This window comes from Entelurus aequoreus, linkage group LG21 (genome assembly GCF_033978785.1).
Source record: "Entelurus aequoreus isolate RoL-2023_Sb linkage group LG21, RoL_Eaeq_v1.1, whole genome shotgun sequence".
Classification (NCBI taxonomy): Eukaryota; Metazoa; Chordata; class Actinopteri; order Syngnathiformes; family Syngnathidae; genus Entelurus; species Entelurus aequoreus.
Genome location: NC_084751.1, coordinates 24,312,170 through 24,326,978, shown reverse-complemented (window position 1 = coordinate 24,326,978; position 14,809 = coordinate 24,312,170). Strand labels below are relative to the sequence as shown.

At 39.3% G+C, this 14,809-nt stretch overlaps 1 protein-coding gene across 2 annotated transcripts in view; it reads left to right on the top strand.

The window, feature by feature from the left end:
- The window catches only part of itga1 (integrin, alpha 1), a 195,057-nt gene that overhangs the window by 34,084 nt on the left and 146,164 nt on the right, over positions 1–14,809 (top strand). The window contains exon 1 of one of the 2 annotated variants that reach the window (XM_062031219.1): positions 64–303. The exons of the other annotated variant lie outside the window; for it this stretch is intronic. Within the exon in view, the coding sequence (XP_061887203.1) occupies positions 261–303 (43 nt within the window). The 5' untranslated portion in view covers positions 64–260. Of the gene's footprint in view, positions 1–63; positions 304–14,809 lie in introns of those variants that run through there. 2 annotated transcript variants of the gene reach the window in all.

Here is a 14,809-nt window from a genome sequence, read left to right as displayed (position 1 = left end):
TCCTCCTCCTCCTCATGCACGCCCCTGCAGCAGCAGCACGGGCACGCTCACTATGGAGGAATAGCGCAGAAGAGAGACAGCGGACTTTGCAGACGCAAAAGTGTGGATGTTTTCTGGGAGAAGAGGGCATGAGGGAGCCTTGTGGGTGCGTTTCCAGCCATTCGGTGATCCCACGTCACGCCTAAAAGCAGGAGAAGAAAGCCGGTGGAATATTTGAATCAGTGTTTTCCCTCCGTGCTGACTGACAGAGCCGCGCCAACATGATCGGGGCTTCAAGTCTTTATTTCTCTCTCGCTGCGGCTGGTGAGTGAGGTTCATTGGGGTGATTAATATAAGTGCATGAAATAATTGGTGACAGGCGTGAAGACGGAGGGACGGGTTTTTTTCCCATTCAGGGTCTGCAGGCGCGTCTTTTGCGCACAAGCCAACGGCGCTGAGATCATCTCGCGCTGCGCATAATTGACTTCTAAGGACATCCATGCTGCCAGTAGAAGTGGCACCGGTGTCCTTATTAACTGACTGGAATGATGGCATTCAGCACAAAGGAAACAAACTTCTTTATAGAATTTTTTTTAAAATTGTATCTCATAGGCCAGTGTTTTTCAACCTTTTTTGATCCAAGGCACATTTTTTGGGTTGAAAAAATCCAGAGGCACACCACCAGCAGAAATCATTAAAAAACGAAACTCAGTTGACAGTACAATGTAATTGTCACAATTGTTGGATATGACTTTACACCATAACAAAGTATGCATTAATATAGCTCTTGTCTCAAAGTAGGTGTACTGTCACCACCTGTCACATCACTCCGTGACTTATTTTGAGTTTGTTGCTGTTTTCCTGTGTGTAGTGTTTTAGTTCTTGTCTTGCGCTCCTATTTTGGTGGCTTTTTCTGTTTTTTTGGTATTTTCCTATAACAGTTTCATGTCTTCCTTTGAGCGATATTTCCCGCATCTACTTTGTTTGAGCAATCAAGAATATTTCAGTTGTTTTTATCCTTCTTTGTGGGGACATTGTTGATTGTCATGTCATGTTCGAATGTACTTTGTGGACGCCGTTTTTGCTCCATAGTAAGTCTTTGCTGTCGTCCAGCATTCTGTATTTGTTTACTTTGTAGTCAGTTTTAGTTTTGTTCTGCATAGCCTTCCCTAAGCTTCAATGCCTTTTCTTAGAGGCACTCACATTTTGTTTATTTTTGGTTTAAGCATTAGATACCTTTTTACCTTCATGCTGCCTCCCGCTGTTTCCGACATCTACAAAGCAATTAGCTACTGACTCCCACCTACTGATATGGAAGAGTATTACACGGTTACTCTGCCGAGCTCTAGACAGCACGGACACTCAACAACAACACATCATTTGCAGACTATAATTACTGGTTTGCAAAAAATATTTTTAACCCAAATAGGTGAAACTAGATCATCTCCCACGGCACACCAGACTGTATCTCATGACACACTAGTGTGCCGCGGCACAGTGGTTGATAAACACTGTTATAGGCAATATTGTCATGCAGGGTTCTGCTTTTGCACCCATTGACAGCTTGGGAGTATATAGAACGTTTTACAATAACGAAAGAAACCTATATTGTTGATCCTAAATATAAGGAGGAGGAGCTACAAGTTTTAGAAGCTCTGTTAAACAGATCCAGCTTTAGTGAAACACTAAGCATCATGTAGCAGTATTGCTAAGTGCTAAACAAGAAATACAAACATAAAAAAGGATAGCTTACTGTACAATGTCTGCTCTTACTTCGATGGCGACTGATAGGATGTCCATATCTTCCCGTTTAGATGAAGAATCAATTATGATGCACATGAAGGGTTTACAAGGAAAAGTCTCCCTGTAGACACCGTCTTTGGTTGTGTGTTTTTCTCCATCTTTGTGTATAAATTTAATGTCACAGATGAACAACTTCTAGATTTATGGCTAAATCCTCCTAATATCCAAATCATCAATCAAAGTTAAAGGCATGATTTATAATCTAAAATAACTTTGACGCTGCCGGCTCACAGTAAAACAGCTTAGGGCCACTTGCTATCAGTCCGCCGCTAAAAATAGTGTGTCTGTGTTAGCGTTTGTAACAACAACATTGCTAATATTTGGTTAATATTCAGGTCACGATATGTATAAAGAGTATTGTTGGCGGGTTTCGAATGGTTATTTAGAGCAGTGGTCCCCAACCACCAGACCGCGGATCGATTGGTACTGGGCCGCACAAGAAAAAAAAAAAATATATATATATATATATATATTTTTTTTTAAATTTTATTTTATTTTTTATTTTTATTATTTTATTAAATCAACATACAAAACACAATATACACTTACAATTAGTGCACCAACCCAAAAAAACCTCCCTCCCCCATTTACAAACATTCACACTCATTCGCACAAAAGGGTTGTTTCTTTCTGTTATTAATATTTCTGGTTCCTACATTATATATCAATATAGATCAATACAGTCTGCAGGGATACAGTCCGTAAACACACATAATTGTATTTTTTTATGACAAAAAAAAAAAAAATTACCCCCCATTTTTAAGGCACATATTGCTTTAATGACAACATTTAGTTTTTTTTTGGTGGGAGTTCATCAGCATGACAGACTATTTGCTCCACTCACTTGCGTCTGTCAAATTGCAAGCAGCATGCATCACTTGTGCAAAGCCCACCTCACACCACCCCAGGTTTCAGTTTGATATGGGACTCTGGTTGGACTGCTCCCAAAGGTTTATATTTCTTGATCAAACCATTTTTTGTTGTTGATTTTGTTGATTATTGGTGACATGCATCTTCAGTGTCAGCACGTAGCTTTCATTTTGGGGCCAAAAGTGTCCTCTACAATACATCTTGGTCTATCTTACTTAAAGACCTCCAAACACATGATACTGCATGCATAATGGTGCCATAAAACCAACATTTTTGGCCACAACTTCTAAAGAAATCTAGAATTGTTTCAAAGAGTACCAACATAGCTGTACCACACCACTTTTGGACACCCTTGTGGGAACATTTTCGGTTTGGCTTGGATGGTAGAGTGACCATCTCCCCTGTGGCCCTGTCCACTGTCACTGAGCAAGATACTGCACTGTTGCTGCGTCGTCAGTGTTCCGTTTGAAGAAAACATAGTTTATTCCATGAATCACTGTTAGTGACATCGGGTTGCCAAGTGCTGCAATAGAGTACCTAATAGTTGGAGTGAGAGGGAAACGAAGACAAACTCTTTTCTATGAGGTCACACATAGTTCTTGCAGCTGTTGCCATCCAGTGGAAATAATTGTTACAGTGTCTTCTTAATACTATAGAAAATAAACAGAGTGGTAAAAAAGTTAATTCTGCAACACAAGTGAGTACACCTCACAGTGAAGGTGTGGATATTTTTAGAGAGAGAGCAACGGTTGTCCCGATTGAGCTGTTAGTCGATACCGATATTGATCCCATGTCAACACAAATAATACAGAGTACTTTTTACTTATTTTGTAGTGTGGAAGATTAAATGAGTCTTGATCAAGTGATATTGTGATCATGTGGTCTCTGCATGCTGGATTCTGGCACTGCTTGATAGAAGCGCTTGAGCCGAGTCTGGAATAGGACTGTGTCCTAAGTGTGTAGTCAGGAAGTAGTCTTTTGCCATTATGTTGAGTGTTGTTGAGTCTTTTATTTAGTTGAGATGACTAAATGCTACTTATTACTGCTGTTTGATTGCAACTAGTGTTGTAACGATACCAATATTTTGGTACCGGTACTAAAATTATTTTGATACTTTTCGGTACTTTTCTAAATAAAGGGGACCACAAAAAAAAAGCATTATTGGCTTTATTTGAACAAAAAATCTTAGGGTACATTAAACATATGTTTCTTATTGCAGTTAAGTCCTTAAATAAAATAGTGAACATACTAGACAACTTGTCTTTTAGTAGTAAGTAAACAAACAAAGGCTCCTAATTAGTCTGCTGACGTATGCAGTAACATATTGTGTCATTTATCATTCTATTATTTTGTCAACATTATTAAAGACAAGTGGTAGAAAATTAATTATTAATCTACTTGATCATTTACTGTTACTCTCTGGTTATTTTCTCTTTTAACATGTTCTATCTACACTTCTGTTAAAATGTAATAATCACTTATTCTTCTGTTGTTTGATACTTTACATTAGTTTTGGATGACACCACAAATTTGGGTATCAATCCGATACCAAGTCGTTACAGGATCATACATTGGTCATATTCAAAGTCCTCATGTGTCCAGGGACATATTTCCTGAGTTTATAAACATAACAGACATTTTTTTTTAAACGAAAGAAGATGTTGTGATGCCCAAAAATATGGACGTAATCATAGTAGTATCTACTAGATACGTGCCTGTACTTGGTATCATTACCGTGGATGTTAGGTGTAGATCCACGAATGGCGTTTGTTTATATTTTGATGCCGGTGAGCTACGGTGTGTAGTGAAGCATGTTTAGCTATTCCTCGTCCTGCAGGGATGATACTTGTAAGAAACGTACTTTATTTGTCGCCATGGAGACGAGGATTAGTGATTTAGAAGTAGCTAAAACACTGCAGACGGCGGATGGCCGTTAGCCGCTAGCTAGCTAGCCATGTCTTAAAGCACCTCTTCCTGAGGGCGTTTCAGTGTTATAACTTCACCTTTATCTTTAGTTTTTGAGCCAAAACGTGTCCGTTCTCCCTTTTCTGTCTACACACTGTGTCTGCTTGTAAGTACTCCGTGATTGTGCGCTGCCGAACATGCTCGTCTGCTCCTAAACCAGCAATGTCATGACGTGACGACGACGCGGAGAGCGGGGTGTTGCGGGACCGGTACGTTTCAGGGGCGATATAGTACCGATTAATTAGTATCGCGGTACTATACTAATACCGGTATACTTTACAATCCTAATTGCAACATGTATCTTAGTTGTAGTTTGGATTTCCAAATTCGGAGGTAATATAATCGCCCTGTAAAATTGCCAATGCTAATTAGTAGCATTTATAAGTTTAAGTTAAAGTTAAAGTACCAATGATTGTCACACACACACTAGGTGTGGGGAAATGATTCTCTGCATTTGACCCATCACCCTTGATCACCCTCTGGGAGGTGAGGGGAGTAGTGAGCAGCAGCGGTGGCCGCGCCCGGGAATCATTTTTGGTGATTCAACCCCCAATTCCAACCCTTGATGCTGAGTGCCAAGCAGGGAGGTCATGGGTCCCATTTTTATAGTCTTTGGTATGACTCGGCCGGGGTTTGAACTCACGACCTAGTGATCTCAGGGTGGACACTCTAACCACAAGGCCACTGATATGCCACATTTATATGGCATGTCCCAAGTGCAAAGAGTACCAACATAGCTGTAGCATCAAGCTAGCGCAGTCGTTTTAATGCATGCCGTTCAACGTCAGAGAAAATTTATTTTGTGTCTTGTATAAGTTATTTTGACATACCGTATTTTTCGGACTATAAGTCGCAGTTTTTTTCATAGTTTGGCCGGGGGTGCGACTTATACTCAGGAGCGACTTATGTGTGAAATTATTAACACATTACCGTAAAATATCAAATAATATTATTTAGCTCATTCACGTAAGAGACTAGACGTATAAGATTTCATGGGATTTAGCGATTAGGAGTGACAGATTGTTTGGTAAACGTATATAGCATGTTCTATATGTTATAGTTATTTGAATGACTCTTGTTACGTTAACATACCAGGCACGTTCTCAGTTGGTTATTTATGCGTCATATAACGTACACTTATTCAGCCTGTTGTTCACTATTCTTTATTTATTTTAAATTGCCTTTCAAATGTCTATTCTTGGTGTTAGGTTTTATCAAATAAATTCCCCCCAAAAATGCGACTTTTACTCCAGTGCGACTTATATATGTTTTTTTTCCTTCTTTATTATGCATTTTCGGCCGGTGCGACTTATACTCCGGGCGACTTATACTCCGAAAAATACGGTACTTAATTTCTGTATGCTCAGTTTTATGTACTAATAACTCTTAAAAGGCTCTTAAATGAAGACAACTAGTCATCACTGTTACATTCACAGTGCAGGAAGGAGCGCTACCACAGGTCCTTTTTACCCACAGCCACTTGTGGTTTTGGTGATCTTCTTTCTCAGTGTGCAATACGGGTGTTAAGATAGTGTTTTTTTGTAAAAAAAAAATTAATCTATGCGTAGTGCAATAGTTAGTGCACAAAATGTATTATTAATTATGTATTACTATTAGTTTTTCATTACGTTTTACTTCCGTTATTGTATGTAAAAACTGCGCTGCAACCACATAATTCCCCCATTGTGGGATAAATAAATATATCTATGTCAGTCTGTCTGTCTGTCTGTCTGTTAAGCTATCAAAAATAGACATTAGGGCAGTGGTGTCAAAATCAAGGCCCGCGAACCAGATCCGGCCCGCGAATGAATTATCTATGGCTTTGATATTTGATTAGTATTAGAACCGCCCCGCAGGCCACAGCCGCCTGCTGCTGTTTTGCACGCACCAATACTCCATCAGTGTTGGCACTAGGAATTTTCAAAATGGGGTCCCAGGTACCCCATCAAGTCATAAAAATGGGGTCCCACAGTACATTTTTGGGGTCCCACTTTTTCGTAACCGTTTTGAAAACAAATGATAAATGTATGCATTATGCTGTTATACCTCACATTCTATATTGTGTTTTGGAAAAATGTTGTCATAAACGTTACTTCATTCATTAAAAAATTAATACAAAAGAAAACAAAGTATTATGCATATGTAAATGTATTCAGTTATAAACATTCATTCACTTTCTTCTTTCCTTCATGGATCTAAACTTTACCACTGCCGGTATTTTTTGCTGTATTTTTATTGTAATATTTTCAGAATGTTTGTTCTATTTTTGGCTAGAGTAAGACAAAGAAAACAATCCGAAGTTGTATTTATTTTTTAGTTTTAGTGCCATGAATTTAATAGTCCGGCCGGTGTGTGCACAGATTTTCCTCCATGAGGCCCCTGAGCTAAAATGAGTTTGACACCCCTGCATCAGGGGGACAGAACAGACTGTTGGTACCAGAGCTCTTATATTGGACGTCCTAAATGCAGGCCAATGTAATCCCATCCCTGATTTTTTGCTGGTATCGGACCGATATCTGACATAAATATCAGATCGGTACACTCCAAGTGAGCATCATTGTTATCTATCAATAGCATTAATTAATCCTCTTGGACATTAAATTCCCCAGAGCTGTGCAGGATGTTACTGGACTCCTTGTCCACTCCTCCATGATGATATCATTGGTGGATCTGGTGATTGTTAGACACCATGTACAGTATACCTCCACTTTCCTTCCTTCCACTTAAGGATGCCCCACAAGTGCTCATCTTCAGGTCTGGAGGAGACATACTTGACCACTGACTCTTGTCGCCTTCTCAGCAAGGTGCCTGTCACTTTAAGGTGTGTTTGTTCTCCTTTATCATGTTGGAAAAACGCCCATGTGGCCATCTTAGATGAGCTCGGGCCCAGCGAAGCCGGCTGCGTTTCTGGGTGTTGTTGATGAATGGCTTTCGCTTTGCATAGTGGAGTTTTAACTTGCACTTACAGATGTAGCGACGAACTGTATTTACTGACAGTGGTTTTCTGAAGTGTTCCTGAGCCCATGTGGTGATATCCTTTACACACGGCATTCAATGTTGGTTTTTGGTGATTTCTTCAGATCACATTCTCTGAACCTTTTGATGTTATTACGAACCATTGATGGTGAAATCCCTAAATTCCTTGCAATAGCTCGTTGAGAAATGTTGTTCTTAAACTGTTCGACAATTTGCTCACGCATTTGTTCTCAAAGTGGTGACCCTCGCCCCATCCTTGTTTGTGAATGACTGAGCATTTCATGGAAGCTGCTTTTATACCCAATCATGGCACCCACCTGTTCCCAATTAGCCTGTTCACCTGTGGGATGTTCCAAATAAGTGTTTGATGAGCATTCCACAACTTTCTCAGTCTTTTTGCCACTTGTGCCAGCTTTTTTGAAACATGTTAAGTTAAAGTTAAAGTACCAATGATTGTCACACACACACTAGGTGTGGTGAAATGTGTCCTCTGCATTTGACCCATCCCCTTGTTCACCCCCTGGGAGGTGAGGTTAGGGGAGCAGTGAGCAGCAGCAGTGGCCGCGCCCGGGAAAAAGTTTTGGTGATTTAACCCCCAATTCCAACCCTTGATGCCGAGTGCCATGCAGGGAGGTAATGGGTCCCATTTTTATAGTGTTTGGTATGACTCGACCGGGGTTTGAACTCACAACCAACTGATCTCAGGGCGGACACTCTAACCACTAGGCCACTGAGTAGGGTTGCAGGCATCAAATTCCAAATTAACTAATTTTTGCATAAAATAACAAAGTTTTCCAGTTTAAACATTAAATATATTGTCTTTGCAGTCTATTCAATTGAATATAGGTTGAAAAGGATTTCCAAATCATTGTATTTTGTTTTTATTTACGATTTACACAACGTGCCAACTTGACTGGTTTTGGATTTTGAATATCCTAGGTTAATTTCTTAGTATTGAGAAGATATATTGGTAGAATGTGCGTGGTGCACTCACATCAGGCAGGCATGTTTTGAACTGCTGAGTGGAAATGTGCTTTTATTGTCAATATAGTGAGTGCATTACCACACAGCGTTCACAAGCCAAGTCAAAACCTCCTGGAAAAGAGTTTTTCTGTCATTTCCATGCGAACATTTCTGCGGCGTCACGTCTGACTCACTCGGGTGTTTCCTCATAAAGACACGATGTGTCCTCAGATTTTGTACCTCTCCACCACCCAAGAGGAACCACAACTCGGGTTTAACATGCCTAATTTGTACGGTTTGTCCAACTGTGAAAACACCGATAACACGTTTCGTATGAAAAGGAACAGCACGATAAATATTACGCATAAATGTCAGAATTCCAGAGAATTGAGGACTATAACTCCAGGTAAAAAAATCACAGCCAACCATAGTAATTCTCAAATACCATGGGAATATGTTCCCCCAGAGGCACGTTACACATGGAGCGGATCTAGATCTACGATCTTCATACAGTGCATAAAAGACAACCAACAGGATAATGCACTTTGGAAAAAGAGGCAACGGAAAAACACTTCTCAAGAAGAAAACTTGAAAGGAACAGATACTCTTGGGTCGACCTCGACTAATTGGGTTCACCTAGAGCAGGGGTCGGCAACCAAAAACGTTGAAAGAGCCATATTGGACTAGAAATACATAAAACTAATCTGTCTGGAGCCGCAAAAAATGAAAAGCTGTATATAAGTGTTATAATGAAGGCAACACATGACGTAAGTGTCTATATTAGCTATAATAGCCTACTATCAAAATGACTATGTGTTGCAGGCTGAAGCAAATCTTCGTTGACAGAAAAGTTGAAATGTAATATTTATTCTACGCATTTTTACAACATTAGTAACCATTTGTAAATCAGAGGCTAACCAGAAGGTGAGATAACTCCTGGAAATGACTGGCTTAGAATGGCCAAAGGTATAGATGTGTGTTTCCAAGTTAAAGGAAACGACAGGCTGTCTTCTTTTAACAGATTTATTACAATCTTTGGCAAGCTAGGTAATGTTTGCTGTGGTCTCTAGAACAACATGGCACAACTATCTGAAATGCAGCCAATATTACATACAGATAATGTGTCATGAGACATGGAAAACTAAATTGCACACAAAGACGAAAAAAGTAAAGGATATTAAATGAGCTCAAATATACCTACAAACGAGGCATAATGATGCAGTATGTACATACAGCTAGCCTAAATAGCATGTTAGCATTGATAAGCACTGACCAAATATGCCTGACCAAATATGCACTCCACACAAGTCAATAACATCAACACAACTCACGTTTGTGCATTCACGCACAGTATAAAATGTTTGGTGGACAAAATGAGACAAAGATGGAGTGGAAGATTTTACATGTAAACAAACTACTGCGTCACAGTCCACACTATGGTGAGTTCAAGAACCGCCGAAATTAGTGGGACAAAACGATGTTAACCAAATACTCTCATCAGTGAAGCATACACACAAACCTATTAAACAGTGGGCTTTCTAACAATTGGGAAGGTTTGTGTCATGTTTGTCCTCAAACAAAAAAACATACTTTTTCCATTTTTAATCCTTTTTAAAAATGCTCCAGGGAGCCACAAGGACGGCACTAAAGAGCGGCTCGAGAGCCACGGGTTGCTGACCCCCGACCTTGAGTAAGGGTCTCAAACTTGTTTTCATTGAGGGCCACATCCCAGTTAGGGCCGAACATAAACGTACTGGGATTCACCTCATGACATTTTTGTACAATTGCCGATGCATTTGATTATTATATATTTTTTACACACTCTGTATAAAAAAATATTTCGATCTTGCAGTAAAAAAATGAAACTGCCAGCTCAGTCACCACAGTTTTACCGTAAAATTTACAGTGGTTTTTTACAGCATATTACTGTAAGTGGTAAAACAGTACTATAGTTTTTTTTACAGTAAAATTCTGGCAACTGAACTGCCCATTTCTTACCGTCATTTTTACAGTGTACAATTTGATAGATATCTTGCTTTGAAATCATAAGTCAAGCAGATTTGTTGCATTATTAGATAATATTAAGGTTTAAAAAGTATGCAATTGCATGTAATTTTCTCCTGTCAGAATGGAAAGAACGAATACATTTAGTAAGAAAAGCTAAACAAATGTTATATTATTTCAAGGCTTTCGCGGGCCATTTTAAATGACATGGCGTGCCAGATCTGTGCCCGGGGTTTTTAGTTTCACACCTGAGAGCTAAAGAAACAAACACTAACTGCATGGAGAGAGAAAATAATGCAAATTATTACAGTGTTTGCGATCTATCTGTGGCCTGATGATGTCATTGTCTAATTTACATAATTTGCCATGACGCTTGAGCATGTAATTTTTTTGTGGACGCTGTTGGAGAGATAAAGTGAGCAGAAAACACGAAAAGCATTGAACTCTTTTTGTGATTGAGGGCGGGCACAGCAGGACCCTTTTTCACCACATCTAGTGTGTGTGTGACAATCATTGGTACTTTAATCTTCATCTTTAATCTTTGGGACCCTTTGCTCGGTGAGAAGAGCAATACTTGCTTTCATGTTTGCGTCTCCAAAACTCTCCAATAAGAGCAGAAAACGTTGCCCGATTTGTCGCTAGTTGCTTTTTTAAAAAAAAATCTACACTGGTCTGATTATAGTCGTCCCTCGTTTATTGCGGTTAATAGGTAAACAAATTAGTAGGGTTTTTAATTAATACAGGGGTGGGCAACTCAAAATGTTGAAAGAGTCATATCGGACCAAAAATACAAAGAAAAACAAATCTGTCTGGAGCCGCAAAAAAATAAAAGCCTTATATAAATCTTATAACGAAGGCAACACATGATGTAAGTGTCTATATTAGCTTACTATCAAAATTACTGTGTCGCAGGCTGACGCAAATCTTTGTTGACAGAAATGTTGAAATTTAATATTTATTCTACACTTTTTTACAACATTGGAAAGCATTAGTGAAACAGGCTTCTCGGAGGATGAGATAGCTCCTGGAAATTACTGGCATAGAATGGCCAAAGGTTAAAGGAAACGGCAGGCTGTCTTCTTCTAATGGATTTATTACAGTCTTTGCAAGCTCGGTACCGTTTGCTGTGGTCTGGAACAACATGGCACACAAACCACTATCAGAAATGCAGCCAATATTACATACAGATAATACGTCATGAGGCATGCAAATATAAATTAGATACACAGAGGACATAAGTAAAGGAAATTAAATGAGCTCAAATATACCTACAAATGATGCATAATGGTGCAATATGTACATACAGCTAGCCTAAATAGCATGTCATGCAGTGACCAAATATGCATGATTAGCACTCCAACAAGTCAATAACATCAACAAAGCTCACGTTTGTGCATTCACGCACAGCATGAAAAGTTTGGTGGACAAAACGAGACAAAGACAGCATCAGAGAAAGTTGTACATGTAAACAAACTACGGTGGGTTCAAGGACCACTGAAATTAGTAGGACAAAACGATGCTCGCCAAATACTCATCAGTGAAGCATGTATAACATAAACAGTGGGATTTCTAACACTTAGGAAGGTTTTTGTGATGTTTGTCCTCCTACAGAAACCATATTAAAACAAAAAATATATTTTTTCCCTCATCTTTTTTCATTTTCACACATTTTTGAAAAAGCTCCAAGGAGCCACTAGAGCGGCGCTAAAGAGCCATATACAGCTCTAGAAATTACGTAAAGTTACGTAATCTGTGTAACATTTAATTTGGTCTATTATTCTTATTTGAGTGTGGAAATTAATTGATGTTATGAAGTAATTATTATTTAAATACTATTGGACCAAATTATTATTTTCATAGCACATTTGTTATATTTTGTTATTTATTTTGTTTATGCATTCCTTTACTTTAGTTGCTACCTGTTTCTGAGAGTCTTTGCTCGTGGAGGGTTCTCCTGAGTCCGATAGATCTTCCTTGAGCCCGGTGTACAGGGTTGAGCACGTTTTTATTGACACAAACAGGTTCGAATTCCTTTCCAGCAGTCTCTGTCTCGTACTTGTGTGTCTCTCTGGCTCCAACTCCAACAACGTGTCTCGTTCCGGCTGCTGCTAATAAGGGCGACAGGTGATTAGATAATCATCCCCAACTGGGCAATCTGCTCACATACCGCTGGCTTCGAGGCCGGGCCATACACACCCCATTCCTGCAGGAGGCGCGCCGACCACGCCCTCCTCCACACTGTTATTTCTGTACATCCGAATAGGGAACGGAAGGGGTTGAAAAGAAAAGATGAGTGCCGCAAAGGACTACAGTCCATTCCTGTTTTATCCACAATTTCTTCGCTCTCTGCAGCACTCGTTTTTACTTTCTCTTCTCACTCCATGCAGAGAATCAACAGCGAGATGACGCCACTAAACTTGACAGTTGATACCGTTACGCTATTGGCTGTTTCGCCTGTCTCTCCCACTTCCTGTTTTGCCTTTGTTTATTCAACCAACCATGCTTCATTCTTTCCAGTTTCTTCCAACCAAAAAACGTTTTATCGTTTTATTGACATCAATTTCATGTCAATTGCGATATATACAGTCATGGTCAAAAGTTTACATACACTTGTAAAGAACATAATGTCATGGCTGTCTTGAGTTTCCAATAATTTCTACAACTCTTATTTTTTTGTGATAGAGTGATTGGAGCACACACTTGTTTGTCACAAAAAAACATTCATGAAGTTTGGTTCTTTTATGAATTTATTATGGGTCTGCTGAAAATGTGACCGTATCTGCTGGGTCAAAAGTATACATACAGCAATGTTAATATTTGGCTACATGTCCATTGGCAAGTTTCACTGCAATGAGGCGCTTTTGGTAGCCATCCACAAGCTTCTGGTTGAATTTTTGACCACTCCTCTTGACAAAATTGGTGCAGTTAAGCTAAATTTGTTGGTTTTCTGACATGGACTTGTTTCTTTAGCATTGTCCACACGTTTAAGTCAGGACTTTGGGAAGGCAATTCTAAAACCGTAATTCTAGCCTGATTTAGACATTTATTTACCACTTTTGACGTGTGTTTGGGGTCATTGTCCTGTTGGAACACCCAACTGCGCCCAAGACCCAACCTCTGGGCTGATGATTTTAGGTTGTCCTGAATAATTTGGACGTAATCCTCCTTTTTCATTGTCCGATTTACTCTCTGTAAAGCACCAGTTCCATTGGCAGCAAAACAGGCCCAGAGCATAATACTACCACCACCATGCTTGATGGTAGACTTGGTGTTCCTGGGATTAAAGGCCTCCCCTTTTCTCCTCCAAACATATTGCAGGGTATTGTGGCCAAACAGCTCAATTTTTGTATTTCATTAGACCCATAATAAATTCATAAAAGAACCAAACTTCATAAATGTTTTTGGTGACCAACAAGTATGTGCTCCAATCACTCTATCACAAAAAAATAAGAGTTGTAGAAATTATTGGGAACTCAGGACAGCCATGACATTATGTTCTTTACAAGCGTATGTAAACTTTTGACCACGACTGTATATTGATATCCTTTTACCGGCCGAGCACTATTTAAATACTTAAATAGTGATTTAGGGCTATATAAATAAACATTGATCGATTGATTGATTGAAATACTGTCATGTCTGTGTGATCATGTTTTGTTTTAGTCATGTTTTGTTTTGTTTATTTATTGGACTCTTTATTTTCTGTTTACGCTCCATTGTTTTTGTTTCCATGACTACCCATTAGTTTTCACCTTTCCTCATGTCACGCACCTGTCTCACGCTTTGCACTCGCACACCTGTCACTAATCATGTCACTGCTATTTAAGCCTGTCTGTTTCTGTTGATCGTCCTGGTGACATCATCCTTACTATCTCTGTTTACCTCTGTTACCTTTCATTCCAAGCCATAGTTCCATGCCATAGTTTTTATGCTGTTTCACGTCACAGTAAGTGTTGTTTTCGTTTTCATGTTCATAGTCTCTGCCTTTGTGCAAGTTTTTGTTTCATTAGCCAAGTTTGTACTTCCGTCCTTGTGCGCGCTTTTCGTTTGTTCTTTTTATTAGTGTAAAAATAAACATGTACTTACCTTCACGCCGTGTCCGCGCCAACTTTCCTTTGCATTCCGGGAAAACAAAACCCCCCAAAGTCCCCTCGTTGACAAATACACTGTAAAAAAGTCAGTAGCTTTTAAGGTATAAAAAAGGCAGCTCAGTTGCCAAAATTGTACAGTAAAAATAACAGTGGTACCG